Source organism: Eublepharis macularius, chromosome 5 (genome assembly GCF_028583425.1).
Source record: "Eublepharis macularius isolate TG4126 chromosome 5, MPM_Emac_v1.0, whole genome shotgun sequence".
Taxonomy (NCBI): Eukaryota; Metazoa; Chordata; class Lepidosauria; order Squamata; family Eublepharidae; genus Eublepharis; species Eublepharis macularius.
In genome coordinates this window covers 84,953,835-84,980,478 of record NC_072794.1, presented here as the reverse complement: position 1 = coordinate 84,980,478, position 26,644 = coordinate 84,953,835, and the positions used below count along the sequence as shown (strand labels likewise).

Sequence of the window (26,644 nt, the reverse complement as noted above, 5' to 3'; positions counted from 1 at the left end):
CTTTTTTAATGGTGTTTGTCTAAGCAGGACTATGTTAGGAAGAACAATATCATCATCATATCCTCCGCCACCATTTATTGGCAATAACCACAAAGTGACAATAAGTTATTTTTATTGTAAACTGTAAACAAGCAAGGGAAACAGCAAAACTATTAAGCTCCCCTTTATTCCCAAATATACATCAGCTAGTGTTTACTTCAAAATATCTAGCAATCTTATCTCTCCTTTCCTTGCCAGCCTCCAAGTGCTATCTATCAGCTCTTTCATATTACACAGGAAGTAATCACACACTAATGATCTCTTCAAATATGGTTAACCTACAGAAGAGGCAGTGCCAACAAGTTTTCAACCTGCCAAAGGAATATTCCACCACGATCCATGCCCTGCTCAGTGCATAATCAAAGTGCCTCTTCCGACTGTTCCTGGGTCTACTGTAGGCTTCATATGCCATCTTCTCATAGTGTAGACGGAAGCATAAGAAACAATGAGTGGTAGTAGAACACTCACAACATCCAGAGTCAAAGTGGGATTGCCTGGCACCTGCTTCCATTGCTATGCAGATCATGGAATTTGTAAACACAAAGACATTATGGCTTCCGCCACTCCAGCCCACTCAGCATCTATAAAATGGTCAATGTGGTTGACTGTTCCCTGGAGAAGAATGGTGCAGTACATTTTCCTGTTGCCATATTGTTCGTATCTTTGCCTAGGTTGCCAAATTGGAATGTGTGTCCCATCCACAGCACGTGTACAGTACTGAAAGCCAAGTGATAGGAACCCATCCACAAGCTTGAAGGAGACAAAGGGAAGAAGCATGTTACTGTATACACAGGCAAAGACGTACCAACCATGGTTTAATGCCTTTTATAATAAGCAAGGTAATTGCAGAGCGGGCTACAGCAGGTAGAACAGCACTAACACACTGCTGTTCATTCTAAAATTTAAAAACCTCATGAAGCCCAGAACTGCAGACAAATTGAAAGTCTTCCACAGGTGCTGGCGAGCCAAAAATAAGATTGTGGAAATAAAAATATAAGGATCACATAACTGAAAGTCATGGATGGCCTCAATGTCACAATCAGCATTGAACCACATTGAGAAAAGGTGAAAAGCAAGCAATGGAATGTGCTACCTTACCTACTTCTATCACCAGGCAAATAGGGTGAATCAGACCTCCAGAACTATTTCTGCCACTGTCTGTTGACAGTCCATCTTCAAATTAATTCTTAAATTCCTGGTAGGTGTTGGCATTGGTGAAGTACCACAGTATGATTGCCACATACTTTCCCACTGGGATGGGATCTTTATGGTGGTTGAATGCCACAGTAACCTTCCTGTAATGGATGCCACCACCTCCTGAAACATTTGGTGGATCATCTGGAAATTCTCTAGGCACTGTTGGTCATCCCAGACCACAAGAAAAAGTTGTCCCACCAGTTGCTGCTTCTTAGACCCAGCAGCAGTGGGGAACAGGTACTCCTGCAAGACTAAACCATCTTTATCTTGTTCTGGGTGACCTCTTCTTGCAACTCAAAACAGGTTTGATGCCTGATCGTAGCATGGAAGCTCTCAAGGGACATTTTCTGGCAGACACTTTCCTTAAAAAAGTAAAAACAGGCTCAGAGACAGTAGAATAACAAAAGCGCAGCTGCTTTTGGAACTCTCATGATTCCTGCAAAGTTCTAAGCAGACAATTCAAAACATACCACACCAATCATTAAGAACCACAACGGCTGCCAGAAGTCTGTAAGTGGAACAATCACACAAAAACATTTGTTACGTTTCCCTCTACAGCCGATCAACTCTCCTCAACTCAAAAACTAGATTGGCGGGCACAGGACTGTCTAATCAGTGAGTAAAGGAATGGGGAGAGGGAGGGGAATGCTGGGCATGGTGTTTCAATATTACAACATATACTGAATTTTTTTTCATACAAAAAAAAGTGACCTGAACTGCAATCCCCAGAAACCCCAGTTCCAAACCAATGCATTTCCAACATGTCTGGAATGAAAAATAGATGCCAATTTGGTTCTGTGTCATATAGTGCAGAATGTGGGGAGGTCCAAGCTGAATCAGCCCCGATCAGTGCAAATACTAACAAGTGTGGATTAGATTTGATGTGCAGAAATGGCCTTATACAGAATATTTTCCCTCAGCACTCTGATTAAAAACTGCAGTTCACTCTTCCCCTATGGTAAGCTACTAGTCAATCACAGAACACTTGCCTCATCTATCCAACCCCCACTCCTCACTTCAGAAGCCTTCATTTAAACCCACAATAGCCAATATTCAAAACCCCATATTAAACAGCAGAATTAAAATATAGAACTTATTTACATGGAACACATTACAGGAACCAAACTACTAATTTCCATTTTAAAAGCCTATGCCATGATTTGGTTCTACTCATCGTATTGCTGCAACATAGCTGGCTGATTAAAGTTCAGTAAAGAGGACCTTGAGACAGATCCATAGTTCTAAATTAGAAATGATAGACCTACGCGTAACATTGCTTTTAAACTTAAAATATCCCACCATTTATAGACACTGTCATTTCCTTTGATCTCACAGGACAACATCCTGTTCCATTTTACTGTGTAAGTCTCTAATATAACAATCTGGCACCGGTACTGCCATACACGTGGAGGGCCATTTTTCACCTGGTTTATCTGGATCTTAGCAGAGGAAGGCTTTCAGAGCTGTTTCTAAGTTCACTTGTTACTGAATCTGATAATCTCAAATTAAGAATTACTACACAAATTTTGGCTGCTTTTCCACATAAAATCATTTGGTTATAAAAATGGAGCAGCTAGTTCTTTGAGACAGGGATTTATTGAAGAATGTTAAAGAGATTTTTACTCAAGTTTGCTGTAAAGAACTACAAATCTAGAAATAAGTACTACGATACGTTAATGACCCCCCCACACCATTTTAACAAACAGGCAATGTAATATACCCTCATGCTGTTAAGACATTTTAATTTCAGTCTATTTAAACTTCTGTGCATTTAGTTCGAGATTTTTCACAATAAAGCAGTTTTATCACACAAAATTAGAGTCAAAAGTTAAATTAATCCAAATATAATGTATAATTTAAAGGTTTTATGACTGATAATTATCACTGCATAATATCTTTCACCCCACGTTAAAAAAAAACGAAGACCAAAGACATTGTGGAAGTTACCATGTAACAGTGAGAAACAACCAACTGCGGAAGTTTCTTTAAAGCAACTATTTCACAGGTTGAACCACAGTAATTTCTGTTTCTCTCTCTCTCTATGAAACAGGAATATCAAAATTTAAAAACAATGTATAGACCAGATAAGAGATTAACAACAATTTGTTTGTGCCTGATTTTATGTATTAGGCTCCCATTACAGATTCTGATTAACACAAATTTAGCTTTAAACAGAAACTCATTTTTTTCACTGCTAAATTGTAACAGTGATTCTTTACACTGTACAGAGATTCTTCCACTATAACATTTATAGAAAATGCCATTTGATTTTTATTTTATTGGTTTGCATCCAAACTATCATCAGTTCTCTAAAGAGTCACAATTGCTTGCCTCTTTTTTCATCTGACTTCAGCAGAATTGATAGCGGGCTATCCTAAGAGATAGTTAGTGGGCTTTGAAGAGTAATTCTGCTTAGGATGCCACTGTTAATAAGTCTTTCCCAATATAATTTTATTCCTTAGCAAACAGCTAAGTTTTTAGGAGCATGCACGCATAATGTTGGACACAAACTGGACACTAAATGCATCCCTTTTAGAACTATATTTAAAAAGCAAATTAAATAGGAACTTGGAAGGTCTCCTGGAAAGTATGGATTTACAGAACTGTATTAGATAAAACATTTGTTCATTCTCAAGTTATGAAACAAATGAGGTATTCCAGTTAAGCTGTAAAAGCAGGACATGTGAATTCAGTTTCAAGGGTGTTAGTGAAGACAGCAAACACACTACAGCAAACACACTACATGCATTGTGGTCAATTATGTACTAGAACTGAGAGGTAGCCAATACTCTGTTTGCTAACAGCTTTGCTTCTGCTTGATGGAGTCTTCATCAAACTGAAATGATGCACCCAGCAAATGCTAATCAGGGGTAAACTATGACAAGTAATACCACCTAATTTTAAATAGCCATTTTGGGAGCTTATTTCAAAGGAATACAGTAAGAACTGACATCCTGACAGATGAAGAATTTTATTGTTTCACTTCTGAGCTGTACGTACTGGTAGTTGACAAAGTGTGAAAAGAAATAGATTTTCATCCATGGAACACAGGCACTAAGGTTTTTTTGCAAGCAGCTCTACATGTTGGGTTCTATCCACAGCTGAGAAGTCAACTTCAAGGCATCTTTGACCACTGAAGATTCCTTATATATATATATTTGAAATGGATTTCCAATATATATTCTGAAGTGCTAACAGATGATCATATGCAAATACCACATCAATGTATAGACAATATTTGTGATTTTTGGAAAGAAAAAAGTTGCAAACAAGTGTGCACACACCAGACCTACCCATCATCTGACCTTTTCCTTCATTAGTGGAAAAATACATGGACAGTAGGGCCTTCACTGATTTGGTAACTTTATTTGCATCTGAAAGCTGAGCCCCCCCCCCCCGGCCCTTATTTGGAAAAAGTCACCAGAGTTGACAGAAGTCATAGAGTCAGACTACTGAATTCATTTTTTAAAAGCTATTTATATTGCTGAGTGAGCCAGGTTAACTTTTGCTGGCAGGGGTCCTGCTTCCTGTTCATCAATTTTGCCTTTAACCACCACAAGAGCAGAAGTTGGATATCGGTGCAGCTTCTGTTCATTCATGTATTCCATGTCTCCATAGATACTCAGCTTCTAGAAGAACCAAACCAGAGAAAATGCAATCATTTAGTTCACTGATCAGAAGCCTCGTTTGTACATAAGACAAGAAAAGTTGGTTGGCTAACAAGTGTTTAGGGAGTAAAAGGACCAAGAATTCTTAAGGGACTTTTAAATCATATTTAACTTGTTCATTGACAAGCAACAGTGGAAAAGCTAATGTAAAAAAAATTCTAATGTGACATTCAAAGCATCCTTTGTCCTTGAACAGTGATCACTATAGCTTTTTCAAGGGCTGTATATTGCTCCCCTAAGGTATCAGGATGCTTGGTCTAAATTTAGTAAGGTAATTTTTGCATTACACACATAATAAGAATAGAAAGTTAAGTACCTTGTGCTTTTGAGAAACTGTACTATTTTATTAATGTTTCTTGGGATAACTGAATCAAAGTTTTAAGATGAAGTTTAATGTTTCAGTATTAAACTTCAACCATAAAACAAAACCTAGTATATTTAAAGAAGATCCCCTTAGCAGAAATTATTGTACCAGATGCCTTTCTTCTTTCTGTTGGTAGCACTCATCCCATGACATTGTAGTTACCTATTTTTTTCTGGTAAGAGATACTCTGAAATGGTCACTACATAAGTTACAGACCTCATCTTGAATTGACTCTCAGAAATCATGCCAGCTGATGACACAGTTAATGGTTACTTTAGAGGTCAACTACAGAACAAGTAATACCTTTTGCTAGACAAACACTAATATGTTTACTCACAATGCTGAACTGCCACTTATGTGGCAGTTCAGCATTGTGAGAATAAGAGAATTATTAGATGCATCTCACTCCTGCCAAGTACCACCCTTATTCCCCTCAAAAATCCCTCATGCTTATCATGAGCATAATACAGCAGGATGCTGCAAGTTCAAAGTTCAAAGTTACCTCAGATGGAACATATTGCTCTGCAGCAGTAGTAACAGTTGCACAGCAAATCCAAAGCAAGACAAGTATAGAGAGGATAAGTGTAGTAGTTAATATCCAACCAGAATTTCTAAAATGTAAGACAGAAGGATAGTCAAAGTTAAGCTAATCTAACCACATAGTCCACTAAGAGAAATTTTGGGTGTCACACACAGTTAGCCAGCTCCAAAAAGTAAGTAAAATTACGGTGTTTGACCATTCAGGACTTAATCATCTATTGCTCCCTTCACTTTTACTAAAATGAAACACTCAATATTTCATTGTGAATATGATGCATTTTTATAGCATAGTAACAGTAAATGTCCCCTATACATTAACAATGAGAACAAAACATATAAGATCTCATTAGTTGGGCAGCAAAACCACTTTAGTATTTTTCATACTCAAATCAATGCCAGTGTTTTCAACTGAGCAAGAGTTTTGTTCAAACTTGGCTCCCAAGCACAGCAATATTATATTACAACACGCTTTAGGCTCAGAATTAATGTTCAGCTGCAAGAGTGTGAGTGACTGCCAGCTTAAAAAAGGAAGTGGGTAGAGCTGTAAATCCTTCTATTCTTGAAGGAAATGAGATGAAACACAATCAGAAACTTAACTTTAACAAGTTCTCTACAAAGCTATTGTTAACCACAGCATAGGGCAGCCTCGCTGTAATCACCAATTGACAGTAAAGCATTAGGGCCGAAACCGCTTTTCTCTCTCTTAAGTCATTGCTCAGGATACATACATTGAAATACATTTGAAGAAACTGTCAGTTTCATCCTCTTCAAAAAGATCTGAATGTATTTGAGGTCCTCTTGGTTGTAGATCTACTGAAAAATTACAGTAAAGTTTTAGTGAACTTGTCATAAAACCAGAGGTGTATATGCATATTCAAAGATCTTTTTTTTTAAAAGAATTTTTTATTGGATGGGTTTACAAACATACATATAAAAATCATTATCATTATTCACCCCATTGCATTTTCCCCATCCTTCCCCCCTCCCTTTTCTGGTGACTCCCAGCAGTTTTCCATACCCAACTTAATCTAAAAAGTATATCATATAAATTCTTAAAGTCTATAATAATAATGTAATAATGTAATATATATCTATATTATACCTATCAAATCTCTTTAATTATCTTAACAATCTACACTAACTATCTTGCTTATCTTAGTTAAAAATATAAAAATTATATAAGTAATAATAGGTACATATACTAACTAAAAAAAACTACATATATATATATGTAACTTACTATTCCTTAAATACCAATTAACTATATTATCTATATTTCACATATACTCCCTATAACCTTATTACTCATAATTATACTCCCCTGTAAATATACTATACTAATCCAATAAAATACAGTAAAATATACCCCTTTTTAACCTTAAGTAAGTTTCTATCTCCCCTACTTCTCCAAAGACCACAGTTTCCCCTTCATGTCCCACTTTTTCTCCACATATTTCTTAAATTTTTCCCAACTTAATGTATAGTCCAATTCTTCTTGTTCTTTCAATTTCCTTGTTAATTTGTCCATTTCTGCCATATTCAAGACTTTCAGAATCCAGTCTTCCATAGATGGTATCTCCTGAGTCTTCCACATCTGTGCATAACACATTCTTGCCGCCGTAATCATATAAAACACCATAACTCTGTCCATTTTATCAAAATCTTCTAGGTTTATACATAATAACAGCAATTCCAGGGTTTTATTTATATTCCTTTGTAAAATATCTGACATAACTTTAACTATATCCCCCCAGAACTGCTTAGCCTTATCACAAGTCCACCACATATGATAGAATGAAACTTCATGCTGTTTATATTTCCAACATTTATCAGACATCTGGCTATTACCATTGGCCAACTTCTTCGGTGTTAAATACCATCTATACAACGTTTTGTATACATTTTCACGCACAGTGGTACATGCTGAAATCTTAACTACATTTTTCCATAACTTTTCCCAAGCTCCCACTGAAATTTCCTTATTACAGTTTATTGCCCATTTGACCATCTGAACTTTAACAACTTCCTCCTCTGTAAACCATTTCAGTAATATCTTATATATTTTAGAAATTATTTTCTCCCCCCCCCTGAAGCAAACAATTCTCAATCTCAGAGTTTTGTAGTCTAAAACCATTTTTCCTTTTGTCTTTCTCATATAGGTCTTTTATCTGCATATAATGAAACCATCCATATTGGAATGGCAATTCTTCATTACCTTTAAGCATATATTCTGTTGTATCTCAAGAATTTCTTTATATGTCAACCAGTCTTCCCCTGCATATTCTGTTCTTGGATTTACTACTTCCACAGGGATAATCCACATTGGTATAGTCTCTTCTATATATTTCTTATATTTAGTCCATACAGCAAACAAGCTTCTTCTTACATAATGATGTAAAAACATAGAATCTGCTTTTACTTTGTCATACCATAGATATGCATGCCATCCAAAGAGTTTATTATATCCTTCCAGTGCTAACAACTTCAAATTCTTCAATGTCGTCCATTCCTTTATCCAGTCCAGACATATTGCTTCATGGTATAATTTAAAATCTGGTAATTGTAGTCCTCCTCTATCTTTCGCATCATAAAGTACTTTCATTTTAACTCTGGGTTTCTTTCCAGCCCAAACAAAGTTTAACATCGTTCTCTGCCACTTCTCAAATTGTTTACTATCTTTAACAATAGGTATTGTCTGTAGTAGAAACATCATTCTTGAAAGAACATTCATCTTAATTACTGCAATACAACCTAACCATGACAAGTTCATTTTATTCCATCTAATCATATCTTTATCTATTTGTTGCCATAACTTGTCATAGTTATTCTTATATAAGTCAATATTCTTCACTGTCACTTCCACTCCCAAGTACTTAACCTTGTTCACTACTTCACATTCCACCTTGTCCATCAACTCCTTTTGTTGTTGTTTAGTCATATTTTTGCACAATATTTTGGACTTCACCTTATTAATTACAAAACCCGCTACGTCTCCAAAATCCTTCATTTTCTTCATCAATTTTGGCATGCACTCTATTGGATCTTCCACTATCACCATTATGTCATCAGCAAAAGCTCTTACTTTGTATTCAAATCCTTTAGTCCTCAATCCTCTTATGGAACTGTCTTCTCTTATTTGCCTAAGTAAAATCTCCAGTACCATTACAAACAGAAGTGGGGAAAACGGACACCCTTGTCTTATTCCTTTTCTTATTTCCAACTTTTTGGTTACATCCGAGTTAACAATTATATTTGCAGATTGGTTTTTATATATTGCCTTTATTGCTTGTATAAATTTCTCTCCCAACTGCATCTTCTCCATTGTTGCAAACATAAAAGCCCAGTTCAAATTGTCGAACGCTTTCTCCGCATCCACAAAGAGGAAACCAACCTGCTTCCCTGGATTTTTATCATAGTACTCAATAGCATTCATCAACACTCATAAGTTATCTTTTATTTGTCTTTCCGGTAAAAAGCCGGCTTGATCTTCATCAATAAATTCCACTAGCCAAGTCTTAAGTCTTTCCGCTATTATCTTTGCAAATATTTTATAGTCATTATTAGTTAGAGATATTGGTCTATAATTCTTAACATTACTTAAGTCTAATGTCTCCTTCGGTATCAATGTAATATTAGCTTCATTCCATGTATCTGGCATCTCGACCCCTTCCAATATTCCATTCATCATTTTTTGCATCAGTTGTTTCAAGTCCTCTGCCATCACTTTGTAAAATTTTGCAGTAATTCCATCTGGTCCCGGAGCTTTACCAACTGTAGTAGCTTGTATTGCTTGTAACACTTCCATTATTGATATCTCAGCACTAAGCTTCTCTTTCAACTTCTCGGTACCTTTGGTAAGTCAATCCTGTCAAAGTAGTCTCTTATCTTTTCATGATCCACTATTTTTTTCTGATATAACTTGGCATAATATTTGTAGAATGCTCTCTCAATCAATCCTTGATCATATAATTCCTTTCCCTCTTCTGTAATCTTACTTATTACTCTTTTCTCTCTCTTTTTCTTTAATTGCCACGCCAAATATCTCCCTGGTTTATTAGCTCCTTCAAATGATCTTTGCTTCATTTTCTTCAACTCCCACTCCAATTCTTTATTTTCCATGGCTCTAATCTGATCTTGCAATAACCTTATTTCATACAGCAATTTCTTTTTACCTGGTCTCTTTTTCATTTGCTGTTCAACTTGAATAATTTTTTCCTGTATCTCTTTTAATTTCGCTTCTTTTTTCCTCCTCTCTCTGCCATTTAAGTCCATCAAAACATCTCTAATTACAGCTTTATATGTCCCAGACCATATGCGTTGACACCTCTTTATCCACGTTAGACTGAATAAAAAACTTCATTTCTCTTCTCAACACCTCAACATATTCTGGGTCACTCAGAAGATCCTCATTAATTCTCCATCTCCGTTTCTTGCGTTTCATTCCAAATCTCCACATCACTGGATTATGATCCAAGCTAACTTTTGGTAATATATCAGTCTCTTTTGTAAACACTACCAGTTCTTTAGACGCCCAGATCATATCTATTCTCGAAAAAGATTGGTGACTAGATGAAAAAAAAGTATACTGCTTCAATTTAGAATTATATTTTCTCCAAACATCTTCTAAATTTTCTTGTTCCTGAATTTCAAAAAAAGACTTCGGTAATTTCCCCGTCCTTACTTTACTTGTTGATAGACTTTTATCCAACTGCAAATCTACCACTCTGTTAAAGTCTCCAGCTATAATTACCTGGCCATAAGTCCACTGCTCCATTTGTTCTCGTAAATCCTTGAAAAATATATCTTTGGAGCCATTTGGCGCATATAGTCCAAGTACCATAGTTTTCTTTGCATTACATAAACATTCCACAGCCAGGTATCTTCCATTTTTATCAGACACAATTAATTTAGGTTGTAGTTCTTCTTTTATATATATAACAATTCCCCTCTTTTTTTGCTTTGTTGCCGAAACAAATTGTTTTCCTAACTTTTTGTTAATCAGATATTTAACATCTTGATCCCTAATATGAGTTTCTTGTAGACAAATCAAATTACTTCTTTGTTTAGCTAAGCAATGTAACACAGCTTTACGTTTAGAGGGTGAATTAAGTCCATTAACATTCCATGAAATTAATTTGTACTCCATAATTATAATCTGGATGAGCTAGGAAAGTCTTTTCCATTTTCCATCAGAAAGACATCCATTGCATATTTCAATTTGATCACTTGTCTCCCTGATTGAAATTCAAAAGTCACTCCTTCCGGTAGCTCCCATCTATATCTAATTTCCGCTGCCCTTAGCTTTTGTGTTAAGTCTCTATACTTTTTCCGATCCTGGAGTACTTTACGTGGTACTTCTTTCATAATTCGAATCCGTGTCCCGGCTACCTCCAGTGGAGTTTCAAAATGTCTTCTAATAATTTCCTCCTTCATTCTCCTTGTGGTCAATTGGACAATAATATCTCTTGGTAAGTTCTTTTGTTCCGCATATTTTGAATTGACTCTATACGCGATATCCAAATGGGTCATCATTTCCTCCTCTGTTTGCCCCCAAAATTTTGCCAATATTTCAGCTACTTGTTTAAGGGCAGATCCATCCATTTTTTCTGGAACTGCCCTCATGCGAATCTGTCTGTCCATTGCTTTGCATTCCATCATCACTATTCTTTCGCCCATACCCATAGTCTCATTCTGTATAGCCTGTTTTTTTCTCCCCATCCTGCACCAACTGCTGCGTTTCTTGCACCTTTTGTTGGGTATTCTGTAAATCTGTTTTTATTGCCTCCATCTCCTTTTTAACTTCCATACTTTCCAATTTGATTGCTTCTTTCATTTCCGTCATTAAATTTTGCTGTAATTTTTGTATCATCTCCCAAATCTCTTTATTTCCATCTGTTATTTTCTTATCCAAATTTTCAATGGCAGCCTGCCAGTCCTTTTCTTTTTTGGAGGCCATCGGACTTGCCTTAGGTCCCCACGAATCAGCTCTCTTTCGTAGCTCCGTCTTCTTTTTAAATTCAAATCTCTATTTTTATATATCAAAAATTTTGACGTTTGCCCTCAGTTAGAATGGCAATTGAGGCTTCCCTTACCCTTAAAATGTCGGGCGATGTTTTTCTATGGTTCAAAATGTCGGGCGATCTTTCTCTATGGTAATACAGTCACACCAATGATCTTCCCTTACTTTCAATGGTGAATCCTCTACTTCCGTTTCCTTTCCCTTAGTTTCAATGGTGGGTACTTCACTTCCTCTTCCAGCTTTGTTTTTCTTCCGGGTCCTCCTGCTCTTCCTGACCTCCCTCGCTGCTCTTTCTCTCTATCTCCTCTCCGTCTATTGTTCTCCACTTCCTGTCTCGCGGCACTCCTTCCAGTTCCCACGATCCGCCCACCGCGTCACTATCTCCCCAACCACAGGTATGCAAAACAATATTCTTCTTAGCTCTTTTTGACTTTTTCTCGTTCTCAAAACTCCAATTAAATTGCTCAGTCTTTTAATATACTTTTTCAGCTTGGTAACTCAGTCTTTAGTTCTTTTAAAATTTAAGTCTTTATTCAGTAAAACGATCCGTTGGGGGAGATAGTACAGACTTCTCGGGATGTACTCACTGCTTCAAACGTCCAAATCTGTTCAAATCTGTTCCCGAGGCTCGGGGAACAAAGAGCCTATGTCAATTTAATGACTCCCGAAGCTGCTGCAGAGATTTTGGCCGCCCTTCTCCGAGGAGGATCTCAAGGCTTAGGGGAGAAGCCCTTAATTCAGAGCCTCCCACCCGCCGAGACCCTTCACTCTCAGGGCTAAAAGCGTTCTTGCCGGATTTCTGACTAAAACCCAGGGGCTGTGGGCGATCTGAAGGCCCCACCAGCCCAAAGAACAGCACCTCGGATGATCCGGAGCTCCGAATCACGTCGGTCTCTCCATTACCCCGAACCGGAAGTCCTGCATATTCAAAGATCTTACACATACTGGCCAACATCCAATTAGATCATTATTGTCTATCCAGATCTTTTTCTTCCAGCAGCTTCTTCTGTTTAGCACCACAAGCTGAAAAGCTAAGGTGTGTGGTTCAGTGGGAGAAACTGCTGGAGGAAAAAAGCAGCTTTATCACCCATACTTTTTCAACATTTGTATGCCTTGCTGGGTCAGGCTTACAAGGACAACTATACATTTTGGCTGAAAAGGTTCAGATATCAGTGACAAAGGAAGAGAATTAGGACTGGTTCAAAATTAAGTTAATGCAATTTCCACATTCAACTGAACAGCCTAATCATACTCAACACAAAGGCAGGTTAGCTGGAATAATTATAGAAAGTTTCTAATCATGGGTACTTACTGATGGTGCAATCACACAAGAAATCCCGGCTTTTGGCAAAACAATTTTTCATTACATACAAAGGTGGATTTTCTGCTAACTAATTATGATTAGTAAGCAGAGGCAGCCCACCTGCTAGGTGTACCTAGAGAGCACCAGAGGCACTAAAAGAGACTTGCCAGTGGCAAGGAGCCCTAAGCAGTACTCCCAGCCCCAGCCCCACCACCCAGGCCATCCTGCTTGCCTTCCCCTCATCATTTTGCCCTTGTGTAGGAGGGCACCACCCTTCTTTAAACTGTACAGTAGAACAAGCTAGGAAGTACCTGGAAGAACAGGCAGCCGCTAGCTCCACCATGCTGGGTTCTGCTCTCTGGCTTTGTCATGGTGGGCTCAGCAGCCGGCCCAACCTGCCTTCCCTCACAAAGGGAGGGAGGAAGAGCAGGAGGCTGGCAGCTCTGCTGCAACTGGACTCTACTCCATCTTTTGCATCGGCTCAGGGTGTGCCTGGGCTGGCAATTTGCCTAGGTGTCAAAAGCTGGCCTTGTTAGTAGGATTTGATTTCTTACAGATCTCTGAAATAACTTACAAGATGCTTTGCTTTGAGATGATTGTTTTAGATCCATGGTTTCCTGCTCAGGTCTTTGAACATACTGAACTTCTGGCTTTGACTGAAATTATAAAACAACTAGTATCAAACAATTAGTATTAAGATCATATACAGTCTGAAAATATACTATTAACAGATCAACAAATACTAACAAGAGACACAGACTTTATACCTAATAATTTATAAACATCCTGAATAAAAAAATCCAAAAGAGTCCAGTAGCACCTTTAAGACTAACCAATTTTATTGTAGCATAAGCTTTCAAGAATCAAGTTCTCTTCGTCAGATGCATGGTTCAGAAACTGGTCAAATGCTACAATAAAATTGGTTAGTCTTAAAAGTGCTACTGGACTCTTTTTGATTTTGCTACTACAGACTAACACGGCTAACTTCTCTGGATCTAAAAAAATCCAGTAATCTTAATGGAAAATTGTCTAATACATAGCTCCTTGATTTATAACTGAACTATAAACACATATTCATCCAGGTTTCTTTAAACTGTACAGCAGAACAAGCTAGGAAGTACCTGGAATATCACTATTTTGCCATCATCAGCTTGAAGGTAGAAAGTCCATGAGGATGTAATGAAGCTGTGAGCTGTTTCCATCATATCACTCCAGAATGATCTCACAAGTGTAAGGGGGAACAGAAGGTGCATTCTTGGCATCAAAGACATAAGCTGCAAACAAATGATTTGTTAGTTTTTAAACTGTTTGATTTTGTTACCGAAACAACAAAATTAAACAAACTGATCCTAAGACAGCTCTTCTCTTCACCATTTGCATTTAATAAATTTGAAGACAGTGAAACAACGTTCACTGATTTTTTTTTAAAGTTTGAATACTCACTTGCTCTTGTCTCAGCTCAGCATATGGCAACTGATTCTGACACCCAAGATGGCAAGCATACTGTTCATCAGACTGGGAATATGCCTCAGTACATGCTGCAAGTGAAAACAGATGCTCTCAATATTAAAGGTCACTCATCCCAGGTCACAAACTGAAGCACACTTGGTTGTAGGATAAGCTAACAGGCCATTTTATGCTGCTGCTGTTGAACCCCACTTCCTGATACTCATCATCCCAAAGGAATATGCCACGATGAGGCAACTGTCTCAAAATTGAAGGGAGAATTATATTTCAAAATTCAAGAACTATACAAAAAAAGAGTTGGTCAAAAGAATCAATATTAATAACATTCAATTTATATACTGCCCTTCAGTACAACTTAATGCCACACTCAGAGTGGTTTACAAAGTGTGTTATTATTATCCTCATGACAATCAGCCTAAGAGGTGGGTGGGGCTGAGAGAGCTCTGAGAGAGCTGTGACTGACTAAGGTCACTCACTCAGCTGGCTTCAAGTGGAAGAGTGGGGAAACCCACTTCTCTAGATTAGAGTCCTGCTGCTCCTAATCACTATACCTAACTGGCTCTCAAGAGGTAATAGACAAAAAGCTTCCTCTTTCCTTTTTATAGGAATTTGGACTACACATACAAACTTCAGTTTTTGCATTACCCATAGGATACTGCTTCCTTCTACAGCTCCAAAATATTAACCAAAAGAAAACTATCATAAAGCAAAAAAGAAAAGAAGCCACAGAAGACAAAGGAAAACTTGCAGAAATGTATATGAAAACTGTTTTTCCATGGCTTCAACAAATTTTACATCTCTAACACCGAGCAAGTAAATAGCCACCCAGTAATAAAAACAGCTTTACACTAGCAGAGTGTGTCACCAAGTTAAATGTTAGCAGGCTCACAGAAAAAGCTGGTTATATCGCTAGAGGAAAGCAATTTGTAGCCTCACTACATAAATGAAACCAAAATGCCACAGAACAGGCGCTGCCACTTCACAAGATACAACCCATCCAGCAATTTATTTTATGAATAAGGACTGTCAAATATAAGCTATGGCCTATTTTACCACCAGAATTCCCATCATGTCTCTGGCCATTAGAGGACATGCACATAAAGAGAGACCTACACAAGCAAGTCTTAGGAGTTGTGATGTAATTTACATAGACCAAAACATCTTTTCTCTGGCCATTAGTGGGCATGCACATAAAAGGTTCCTACACAAGCAAGTCTTAGCAGTTGCAATATAATTTATGCAGACCCAAACATTAGATTACATCAATATAAAGCTATCATGGGACATAAAAGTAATTCTATATATAACTGACTTCCAAACCTAAAATATCATTAAGAAAGAAGACTGAAGAAAAATTGGACATAACACTCCTTTAATGGCACATAGTTGTCAAGAACCATTTGTGTTTCTACAGTATAGTACTGAATTTCAAGCTCATATAACCCAGTCCTGTGTAATGCTAATAAGCCACTGTTTGTATTCATAAACTACGACTGATTTAACCATCAGAACCCCTTTTTAGCAGCCCATAATTTCGGTGTCCAGTGAGTCAAGTTGCCTTAGGCTATGTGGGGATATGAGGGACTGCCTTGCAGTGGCTTATCTCTTTTCTCCACTGTCGGGGACAGAGGGTGGCACTGGGAGGGAAGTTGTCATCCTGCCACCTGTTAGTGTGTAGTGTTCTGCAAGGGGCAATACTCTCCCCATTTTTTTTTAAATATCTATATGTGCCCCCTCACCCAGCTGGTGTGAAGTTTCGGACTTGGGTGTCACCAATATGCTGATGACACCCAATTATATTTGTTGATGGACGGACAGCCTGGTTCTGCCCCAGATGTCCTGGAGCATGCTTTTGAAGCCGTGACTGGATGGCTGAAGCAGAGTTGGCTGAAAGACGGAGATCCTGTACTTGAGCCACAGGTGCGTGGATTCGGGACTCTGGCTCCCGACCCTCGATGGGGCGTTACTTACACCAGTTCCAAAGGTCAGGAGTCTGGGAGTTATCCTGGATGCCTCCCTGAAAATGGAAGCCCAGGTCACAGCGGTTGCCAGGTCCCTTTTTTCCCACCTTCAACAGACCAGGCAGCTTGTACCTTATCTTTCGACCTCCAATTTAACTACAGTGATCCAGGCAATGGTCACCTCTAGGTTAGACTACTGTAACGCACTCTATGCAGGGCCTCCCCTGAGTCTAATCTGAAGACTGCAGCCAGTTCAAAACGCAGTGGAGCGTGTCATCACTGGAATGTTGAGTAGTACACATATAACATCAGTACTGCACCACTACATTGGCTGCCAGTGGAGTACCGAATCAGATTCAAGGTTTTGGTATTAACCTATAAAGCCCTATGCGGACTGCGACCAGCATATCCACGGGACTGCCACTCCCCATGTGTACCCCAGAGGACGCTCCGATCAGGGGATAAACAACTACTGATGGTCCCTGGCCCCAGGGAGGCCTGCCTGACCTCGACCAAAGCCAGGGCCTTCTCGGTCCTGGCTCCAACCTGGTGAAACTCTGTTTAGTGAGACCAGAGCCTGGCAGGATTTACTATCCTTCCACCAGGCCTGTAAGACAGAGATGTTCCGCCAGGCATATGGTTTGGGCTAGGCTAGGCCTTCACCAGCCTAATGGAGGAGAAGAAGGAAGATTGGATCCTTCCTATTAGAGGCATCCACCATCTAGTTTTTAAATGGCAGGCTTCAGTGGCAAAGTGACTGCCTCCAATGAGCTGACTGCTGCTATCTGTATTTTTAAAATTGACATTTTACTGTTGTGTTCTGGCTGGTTTTAATTTTAATCTATTTTAAAGTGTAAGTTTGATTATGACTGTTTTATAAATGTAATCCGCCCTGAGTCTGCTTGTGCAGAGAGGGCGGAATAAAAGTCGAAATAAATAAAAATAAAATCTGCATAGTTGAGAAAAATAAACCTCCTTCCCCGCCCCCTTCTCCCCCAACCTCGGCCATTTCCACACAGCTAATTTTCAGTGTTGTTGAGAAGTGTTTTTTACCCTGCTTCCCCACAATATTTTAGTGTTTTCCTGCACCACCCGAGTCTCCCTTGACTTTTCTGCAATCTCTCCCAAACTGTCTTCCCCGCAATGTTTCGGAAAAGTTCACAGCAAAGTCAGGCTGGCTGCCATAGCACCCCCTACCCCATATTGCGGAACAGGAGGGGCACCATTGGGACTGGGGCAGGGGAAATGCAGAGAAAGATGCCATATGAAAGTCTCAATAGCACCATGCTGCAATGGCAACTGAAGGGACACCATGTCTTCTACAGGGAAATGTTGCCTTGTGAAAAAGGCCCTGGTGTTGCCCTGGATAAAGAAGCATTTGTAGCTGGAAACAGGTTGAACCTTCAGGGTTAAACTTTTTTTTGAAGACAGAATAAATCTGTTCCTACTCATTTAAGTGGACCATTTGCTGTACTACACTCCCCATCAATTAACTATAAAGCAGTGCGTTCATCTTTGGTCAAATTTATATCTACTTCTATAGTTTCTCAAAATAGATGTTTAATGTCTTACCTGAATCACACTCCAGTTTGGTCCGATTCAAATCAATACCATCATCTACAAACTGGCAAATGGAGAACAGTCTGCAGCCTCGCTGACATGCATAAAGTTCTTCTTCCTGGTTATTAAATACCAGTGAAATTTACTGTTCCACAATCCCATAACTATCAAAAATTTCTTATAGCAATGAACCACAAAAGCATATACAAGGTACTGTACTTGTCCCTTAGTTTAATTATGCTGCTCTAATGAGAACTGGAAGACTGAGCCAGGTTTTTAACTGAGGAGACTGCTGACAGATTGTCAAGTTCAATCTTACCTGTCTTCTGCTGGTGCAAGAGCAAAGAAGAAAGACCTCACTTGAGCATCCTCACTACACACACAATTCTATACTGCTATTTTCCATATGGGTATCCTAATCTAGACATATTCTTCAAGGGTCAAAAGGGCTACTGGCAGAAGGGCAAAGTAGAGATTAATCTGTTTCTGTCATCTGAAAGCAGGTCGAATCCAACCATGATTTTGTACAACTTCATGGCAGTAAAAATATACATTGAATTTCAAAACTGGAAACATTTGAAAAAAGTGTGAAACCAAGCAATTACAGTAGAAAATATTTTGTACTGACTTTGGTACAAATGACATGGGTATAAAAAAATAATCAGCAATGAAAAATATCACAGTTTCATTATACCAAAGAATGTATAAAAGAGTGGACAGTCCAGACAAGATTTGACAAGTCTAGGCGTGTTTGGTTGACATTTATTTATTAGTTTAATGGATTAGACACTTAAAAGCAGTCAAGGAAGAAAAGAATAAATAAAGCCAGTGTAGTGATAACATAAGAACTTCTACATAAGTGATTCTGCATGAATGTTAAAAAGCAGTTTTCCAGGACACAGAAACCTCAACTGCAGAGGATGAAAAAGTCTGCAAAATTAATATGATTTGATTTATAATACTGCTCTCAAGCATTCTGCAGTATCAGCAGTGTACAAGTATTCTTAGATGCAGAGCACCACATTCTAATTGTTAAAATGTCTTTCCATCTCATACCATGTTTCTGTATCCACTACTCTTTTGCATTTACTGAATCACAAGTAAATTCAAAAAGCCACAGTTTTATTCTATGGTTTTAAGAATGAGTGCAATCCCTGAGGTGCATGCAATCACTGATCTTCCTTCCGGAGGACATGTGACAGATAATAACTGTACTCTTATCAGGAAAGAAATCTCTCTTGAAGCGTCTTGTTTCTGCATTACTTACCAATTACTTTGCTGTCAGATAGGTGTCTCTTCAGCCTTTCTGGTGCACACAGAACTATCCTTGCACAACAATTATTTTTTTCACCACTGAATGTCAATCATACATCCCAATATATTATCGGTTCTTTCTCTAACAACAGTGCAGAAACTGAAGATCCATACAGCACAGGGAAAGAAATCAAGCCATTGAATGATATTAAGTGGTTTAATAGCAAAGAAATAACCAGTGTTTATGGATACAAATAAACAACAGGTTAACTGTAACAGAGATGAAGTCTCTCTCCATCTGTATTATAGTTAACCTGTTGTACATTTGTATTTTGAAACAGATCTTTCCAAAGTTTTGAGAGAGAAGTCCCCAGACTGTTGCATCACTGTGCAAAGAGCTTGGCACAATCACCAGAACGTATCTGAGAATACTACTACTGCAAAAGCAGTCAGCATTTTGTTTGGTAACAAGCAAGCTAGACAAATATCACATGTGGATTTAGGAGTGCAAGCTCCCTAGTTCCCAGTGTGTAATAGGGTAGAAAATGTTAGAAGCTGAGGTTCTCTCTTCACTGAGTATACCCTTACTCTGCAGCAAAAAGCACTAAAGAGCTAGGTCACTGAGTTCTGCCACACATACTATCTCATACGGGGGGGGGGGACGGGACACGCTTGCTTTCTCTGGCAGTTACCTCCAGAGAAGTTCTGCTGCGGGGAAAAGGAGGGTGCATGGTAACGACAGTGACTGTATTCAATCTCATTTCTCTGTGCACGTCCTTCGTCTTCTTACATCGTTCCCCACCCCCCACAGTCAACTATGTCGTCTATTAAAGAGAGAATAGCATAGAGTAGCCCCGCCCAGGATCTGTGATGCAGCAGCTGGCAACTGCGTTTACAACAAGTTGGGGGAGAGGGACTGGACTTCGGAGGCTGCTAAGAGGACGGTCCCCTTGTGAAAGCGTAAAAAGAGCGGGCTGAAGGGGGGCTACGACTTCTTGCTGCAGCTACAGCCTCACGGTCTTTCCCCATTACCTTGGGGTAAGTATGGAGCGGGTAGGTGCTCTGGCAGGTCCGCTGACACGGAGCAGTACTTCCCAGCGCTGGCTCAAAAGCCTCAGAAAGAGAGGCAGAGGCAGGCTCGCTGGCAATCCGAGCCCCTTCGCAACCCAAGGCAAGTAGTAGTAGGAGAAAGCTCGGGCCCAAGCAACCCTGCCGCGTCACCGCCATCTTGTAATCAATCCCGCCAGCCGCTTTCTTGGTCGTTTGTTTTTGTGTTTCTTTCTCCCACTTCCTGTTTCCGTGGCCCGGGAGGGGGTGGGGGAAGGCTGCAGAAATGTCGCGAGAGTTCCGGATATCAGCGCCGCGCGACTTGACGGGAAATGTAGTTTGTTTTTTTTAACCGGGGAAACGGCTTCCGCGGGAATGAATGTGGACGGGCGACAAGATTTTCAAGGTGAGGGTAGTTTAGCCCCGGAGCGTGACACTGACAAAGTCGCCCCCTGCCCTGCTTGGTGTAGAGGTTATCCTCTGCCCATCCATTTCAGGCAACAGCTTCGCTCCAAGTTCATTCTTTCTCCTTATGCCCCGATTCCTTTCTGCCCGCAGAAGCTGTGCTCTTTCAGTTGGCTTGTCTTGTTAGACTCGCTGCCTAAATTCACATTTCTTGTTTGGGCAAAACTACTGTGCCTTTATTAGGCGGAGTTTCAACAGATGTAGCTTCCCCACGGGGCAGTATTCTGTAAAGCCGTGCTTGCTGAATTTCTCCCGGTGGCATAGTGGCCAAAGGCACGGCACTCGAGCCCTGGCAGGAAACCGATTTATAGCGAACCCATCAAGGGTTTTTCAGGGCAAGTGAGGCATAGAGGTGGTTTGCCAGCGCCTTCTCCTGCAGAGTGTTCCTTGGTGGTCTCTAGTCCAAGTACCGACACTGCTTAACTTCCAAAATCTGATGAGATCACCTTCCCACCATATTAAATATGACCAAGGTTTTTGGGGGGGGGGGGAGGTGGCGGAACTCTCAAGAGGGAAAAGAGGAAGAAACACATGGGTTTCTTTGAAATATTATTTTCAAGCGCTATTGCCGAGTATTTTCAAGAGGTACCAGAACTCCGTTCCACTGCATCCCCCCTGAAAAAAAGCCCTGAATATGACTATTAAATGTTATTAAACATATTACTTAATAAAGAAGCAATTGCTTTTTACCTCTGAGTAATAACAGCAGGACCTCAGAAATCTGCACCTGGCAAGGAATTTCCAAAGTGGATGACATGTGAACCCTCTCTTTTAACTACAGGCTTCTGTCAAGCTGCTGCTGCTGCTTTTCATGGGTTGGACAGCCCATGGGCTGGAAACAATTTACTTGTATGCCTTATTTATGCTTTTTTAAAAAAACCCTTGAGATTCCTCTTTTCCACTCCATAACTACTTGCAAGGTTGCTGACAAAACAGTCAAATAAATACAACAAACCAGCCAACCCCCCCCCCAAACTGGTGTAAAATTATTTAAAATAATCTATAACAATTATAATACCATATTTTTTCCAGGCACACAGCCCTAGTACTGTCCTAATTACCCACTAAAGGCACCTCTGACCAACCACTACTCCTTTCCTTCTCCTCTCAGTTCTCAATTTGCTTTGTTAGAGATAATCCCAAAATAAAGATCAACCCCAGATGCTTTTCTGAAGAACAGTACTGAAAAGCATCTATTCTTTCACTCAGCATTTGTCCTTTATTATAATCAACGGCTTCTGCTTGTTCAAGGTTTACATGATGGATAAGTTTGTCATACGAAAATCCAGAACTCAAGAATGTCCTAAGAAGAAAGATCCCGGAGAAAAGATTTACAAGCAAGCCACTTTAGAGTCTCTGAAGGTAGAATATTGCATTTGCTACCAATGATAGCAACATCATTAAGGGTCCAATGTGATGTTTTACGGTTATTCTTCCATTTCAAATAGTCTGTATCAAATATATTGTAAGTACAGTTTAGAAAGCACATATGCCAGAGAGGTCCTGCAGTCCTCCCAAACCTACCAATGGGACTTCAGTAAGACTGCTCTGTGTATGCAGCTTGAGGTGTTAAGCATCTCAAAAGAGAGTCCTAAAACTTAATTTTTCAAATTTCCATTGTGAGGAAAACCTTGGGAAAAGATTACTGGCTGTTGCCATACAAGGTGATTTCTTGCTTCCCCATAGGATCATGGCAGTTCTGTATACTACCCTGGGCAAGTTTTCTGAATTCTTTCCCAAACCTGCTTTGCTGTGATGTTTTAGGAAAGATTACAACAAAGCCAGGCTGACTGCTTTGTTGGCAGAGAAGTATGTTTTTCCCCTGTCCTGCCCACATAGCAGCTGTTTTCCCTGTCGCAGTCCCTATACCAGCCACTGCTACCCCATGCCATCAGGGTCTTTTTGAGGATTTTTAAAGAACTGGCAATTGGCAAATCAATGTAATTGTATATCAGTATATTTATTACCTGTTTTTTTTTTAAAAAAATGGAAACTTCCCCTTCCCATAGTGTGTGTGTAGAGGGAGGTGGCCACGGTGATTGGAGCAGGAAAAATGCAGGGAAAGCTGCTATCTGGAAGCCCTGTTGTTTTGGCACTGCATTGGCAGCTGCAGCAGTGCCATGGATTCCAGAGGGAAATGTAGTCATGTGGAAAAGGCCTACTGTATAAATAGGTTTTGCAACCAAGGTTCTATGAAGTGTTTACAGTCTAGCTGGAATACAAGGCATCATGCAAAAAGTTTTTTTTAAAAAAAAAAACCAGAGTGAGAGGACAAAAGTAGGTTTGGAAACCATCAGTATAAATTTGGTAGGAATGACAGGGGTGGGTGGGGAATCAAGATGATAAGATAGGGGGTGACAGGAACATGGGTAATTGAAGAAAGATAGAAGACACAGTTTTTGAACTGGGGAGAAGGGATGTCAAAAATAGAACTATAGGAAGAGAGAGACACATGGAGGGCCATTTAAAGGAGTGGAGAATAGGGGGACAGAATTCTGGGTGTCTGAGTTGCACTGGGCCTTGAAAAGCTGAGCAAATTTCTGTTGGGAGATAATAATCACATAACTTTCCAAACAAGTAGTTTGTGTGTTTTCTTCTGAATAAGAGAATGATAGTCCAGAGGGAATCTTGTCTGGTTCCCTGTGGTCACTTTTGACAACCATGGATGGACAGACAGACAGACAAGTAGTTATGCTGGATCTTGCCTTGAAAACAATTACATAGACATTGAGAGAGAGCAGGGGAAGGAATAGAAAAAAATAATTTAAGTAGTGGATCAAAAATGGACTTCCTTGAAGGGACAATAGCATATATGGCTGCTGTCAACAGTCAGCAAGGTGGTGTAGTTGCCAGGGCCCAAGGGCTGCATTGTTGACTGATGCTGCCACTGCCAACATTGGCCACTGGAGCAGGGAGAAAGCTCTGCCTTCCATAGCTGAAAGGAAGAAGAGTGACTAGAAGAGGAAAGAGTGGTACCGAGGGTTGGGGGCAGGGCTTGGTTATTGCCCAGGGTCCACAAAAATCTGGAGACAGCCTGATAGTGTGATGAAGAGAGCAGCAGTAGACAAAAAATGGAACTTATAGTTCCCAGAGTCAGCAGGATCTGTACATCCAGGGGTTATTAGCAAATTGGATGCTGGAACAGAGAATTTAAGTGATGCGAATCAGTAATGGCGAAGGTTTGACAAGGAAATAGATTATACATTCTAAGCATGCTTGATGGTATTCTGGGAATGGCCTGAGATACATTGCATTGCAAGGATCTTGGATAGGGACGGAGGTAGTGAAAAGTAAGCTAAAATTGGGAGGACGGGGTTGACAAGTGTGTGAGGTGTTCTCGGGTTTTTTTTTTTTTTATACAGCTCAAGCTCTTACTTCAGAATAGTAAGTGGATTGAAAGTGGCAGCCTAATGAGTTTATTTTCTTTCTGGATTTCTGCATCTTGTTTTACATGAGGGACTTGCTGTGAAATGAGTATTCCTCTGTTTGGCTGATCAGGTTTTCTGTACTTGACTAGCTGTCATCATCAATAATGCATGGGTCAATAACTGCTGTATTAGCTGGTGCAAAGCACAATACATTTATTTGCAATAAGCATGTGTGTCTCTGTCTCCCAATGTTGATTTTCCTTTCTAGAGAGTTGTGGTTATAGAAGATATAAAAAGATGGAAATCTATGTTAGAACTTTCAATTCAAACTAAAGAGAATCTAATGGTGGCTTTAGAAGAATTAAGGAAGAAAATTCCTTCCAAAGAAGTTCTACGTTCAACAAAAATAGGTAACAGGTTTCTTTTAAAAATATTCTGTTGGATGTATGTATTGCAATTGTTGGGGATTACTGACATGCATCAGATGCATTTCATTAGAAACACCATTTTACCAAGGTTTTTAAAAATATTGTGGCTTTTAACCTGACTGGCATGGATCAGGACCGCCTTTATGTAACTTAAAAGTTTTCTGTACCTTCTTCACTCTCTGCCCATATTCTGCCCTTTGTTATATAGATTAGAGAAGAAAAGGGAACTTGCGCTGTGCTGACCAATTTAAATTGCTGATTTTTTGAAAAAAGCAACTAAGATGAGTAACCTTTTTGAGAAATCTGATTTTGTAACAGCAACAGCCATTTTGGAGGTAGCAAATAAAGCAATCCTAGCAATCCTAAACAATCTAGGATTAGACATGGGCAGCGCAGCTTCTTAATGTGTGCTCTGAGTGTTGGCATATTAACAGGATTAAATAACCTTTTGCATTAGAAAAGTTCCCAAATGTATTTTGCAAGTGCTCTAAATAAAAAAGAATACAACACTGGCTCTCAACTTGAAGATGTCCTCACATGCTTACATCCTCACATCCTTCCATCCTGGAAAAAAAAATCAACAGGCCAGAGCATGGGTAGCGTTCAGATGGGATGGTGAATATGGATGCAGACAACATGACCCTATGCTTCTAAGAACAGGAGAACTGTCTATGCTGGGACAAACAAGGGTCGAATATAGTGTGTTTTCAGCAGTGGCCAAGAAGCTACCTCTTTGATGCACATGAGCAGAGCAAGATACAGCCTTCCCTGGTTGCCTTCCTCAGCATCTTGGGTTTTGCTGAGGCTGTTTCTTTAATCAAATGGCTCTCCTTTCATTGTACTGTACTGATAAATACTAAGAGATGGTGTTTCTTTCACTTTCTGCAAGGTCACACAGTGAATAAAATGCGTAAGCATCCAGACCAGGATGTGGCCACTCTTGCAAAAGCTGTGTATTTGGAATGGCGAACATTCATCAAAGACCATTCAAACAGACCCTCAATAGAAGTGAGAAGTGATCCTAAAACAGAGAGCCTTCGAAAAAATGCACGGAAGCTACTTGCTGAAACTCTAGAGATGGAGGTAATATTTTTGTTATTAAATAATAGGAAATAACTTTATAGTACATTTCCCCCAAAAATTGTATTCAAAAGTACAAATTGTAAACTTTGGGTAAAGATCTATATAACATTTAAACTGTATTCACAGTGTTCTTTGCGGCAAATGTGAGCCAGGCTAGACGATTTGCCTGACCTTCAAGTCCAATGCTGGTTCAATGTCAGTCTTGCCCTCTCTCCCTCCACCTTCCATGTTTTCGCAGACTTTTAAAAAAAGTTTTGCTTATTTAAACAAAACCTCCAACAAATTTATTTTTTAAGTTGTAAAACTGATCTGGGAATTATGTCTGTATGAACTGGTGATGTCACAAGCAGCATCTAGTTGGCACCATCCACAGCCAGCTTTTCCTCATTAAAACTGAAGCACACAAAGAAAAGCTGCTAAACAGGTTTGTTTTTCCAAATTCTGCTCAGCAGAGAAGAATATGTTTGCATTGAATGCTGTGATGGTGTTTCCAGAGCAGCTTCATTTTTCTACAAAATGTTATATACGACTTCAGCCTCTTAAACCCTGAGAAAGGAAGACAGTAGTAAAATGTCTAAATAAATAAATATCTAAAAACCTGAAAATACTTTACAACATGGACAGTTATTTTTTTAAAAAAAAAAATCTGCCAAGGTAGCTTTGTGAATATGGGTAGTTGTAGCGAAGCTCTGACGGGGAAGGTTGATTTGTAAAGTTATTGGAATAGCCAGCTTCTTCTCTGGCGTTGCTTTAAGAGCATGCAGTTACAATGATGAATGAAAGTTGCATCTGTTGCATTTGCTATTCAGCTGTTAAAGGCACAGGACCCTGTTGCCAGTAACAAAGTTGGCAACCCAGTTATGCTTTATTCATTTTGATTC

At 39.4% G+C, this 26,644-nt stretch overlaps 2 protein-coding genes across 5 annotated transcripts in view; one reads left to right on the top strand and one right to left on the bottom strand.

Annotated features, from left to right (window-relative positions):
• Positions 1-95: 95 nt before the first annotated feature.
• TMEM59 (transmembrane protein 59) lies at positions 96-20,668 on the bottom strand. Of its 3 annotated transcripts, XR_008597094.1 has the most exons (9): positions 20,405-20,668; positions 18,131-18,236; positions 14,574-14,668; positions 14,252-14,404; positions 13,705-13,786; positions 6,537-6,621; positions 5,771-5,879; positions 1,138-4,865; positions 96-789 (listed from the first exon to the last, which is right to left on the bottom strand). XR_008597094.1 is itself a non-coding variant. In XM_054981367.1 (8 exons), exons 1-8 carry the CDS (start codon positions 20,597-20,599, stop codon positions 4,713-4,715), a joined length of 978 nt encoding a protein of 325 aa, XP_054837342.1. In that variant the 5' UTR covers positions 20,600-20,668; the 3' UTR covers positions 96-4,712. The 3 variants fall into 3 exon arrangements, 2 of the variants coding, with proteins under 2 accessions (XP_054837342.1, XP_054837343.1); XM_054981367.1 differs by having other exon boundaries at positions 96-4,865; XM_054981368.1 differs by having other exon boundaries at positions 96-4,865; positions 6,537-6,618.
• TCEANC2 (transcription elongation factor A N-terminal and central domain containing 2) overlaps positions 19,961-26,644 on the top strand; it is a 21,981-nt gene continuing 15,297 nt past the window's right edge. Inside the window, exons 1-4 of one of the 2 annotated variants that reach the window (XM_054981370.1) lie at positions 19,961-20,410; positions 22,136-22,246; positions 24,521-24,662; positions 25,570-25,763. In XM_054981370.1, the coding sequence (XP_054837345.1) occupies positions 22,142-22,246; positions 24,521-24,662; positions 25,570-25,763 (441 nt within the window). In that variant the 5' untranslated portion in view covers positions 19,961-20,410; positions 22,136-22,141. Of the gene's footprint in view, positions 20,411-20,736; positions 20,826-22,135; positions 22,247-24,520; positions 24,663-25,569; positions 25,764-26,644 lie in introns of those variants that run through there. The other variant, XM_054981369.1, reaches the window with a different exon arrangement.

What these genes read in the sequence shown, in the direction of transcription:
- TMEM59 (XM_054981367.1), bottom strand. Translation starts at nt 20,599, where the DNA reads ATGGCGGTGACGCGGCAGGGTTGCTTGGGCCCGAGCTTTCTCCTACTA. An exon ending in CAAACTGGAGTGTGATTCAG is followed by an intron (nt 14,669 to 18,130) that starts GTAAGACATTAA and finishes TTTCACTTGCAG; the next exon opens with CATGTACTGAGGCATATTCC. An exon ending in CTGAGCTGAGACAAGAGCAA is followed by an intron (nt 14,405 to 14,573) that starts GTGAGTATTCAA and finishes ATTTGTTTGCAG; the next exon opens with CTTATGTCTTTGATGCCAAG.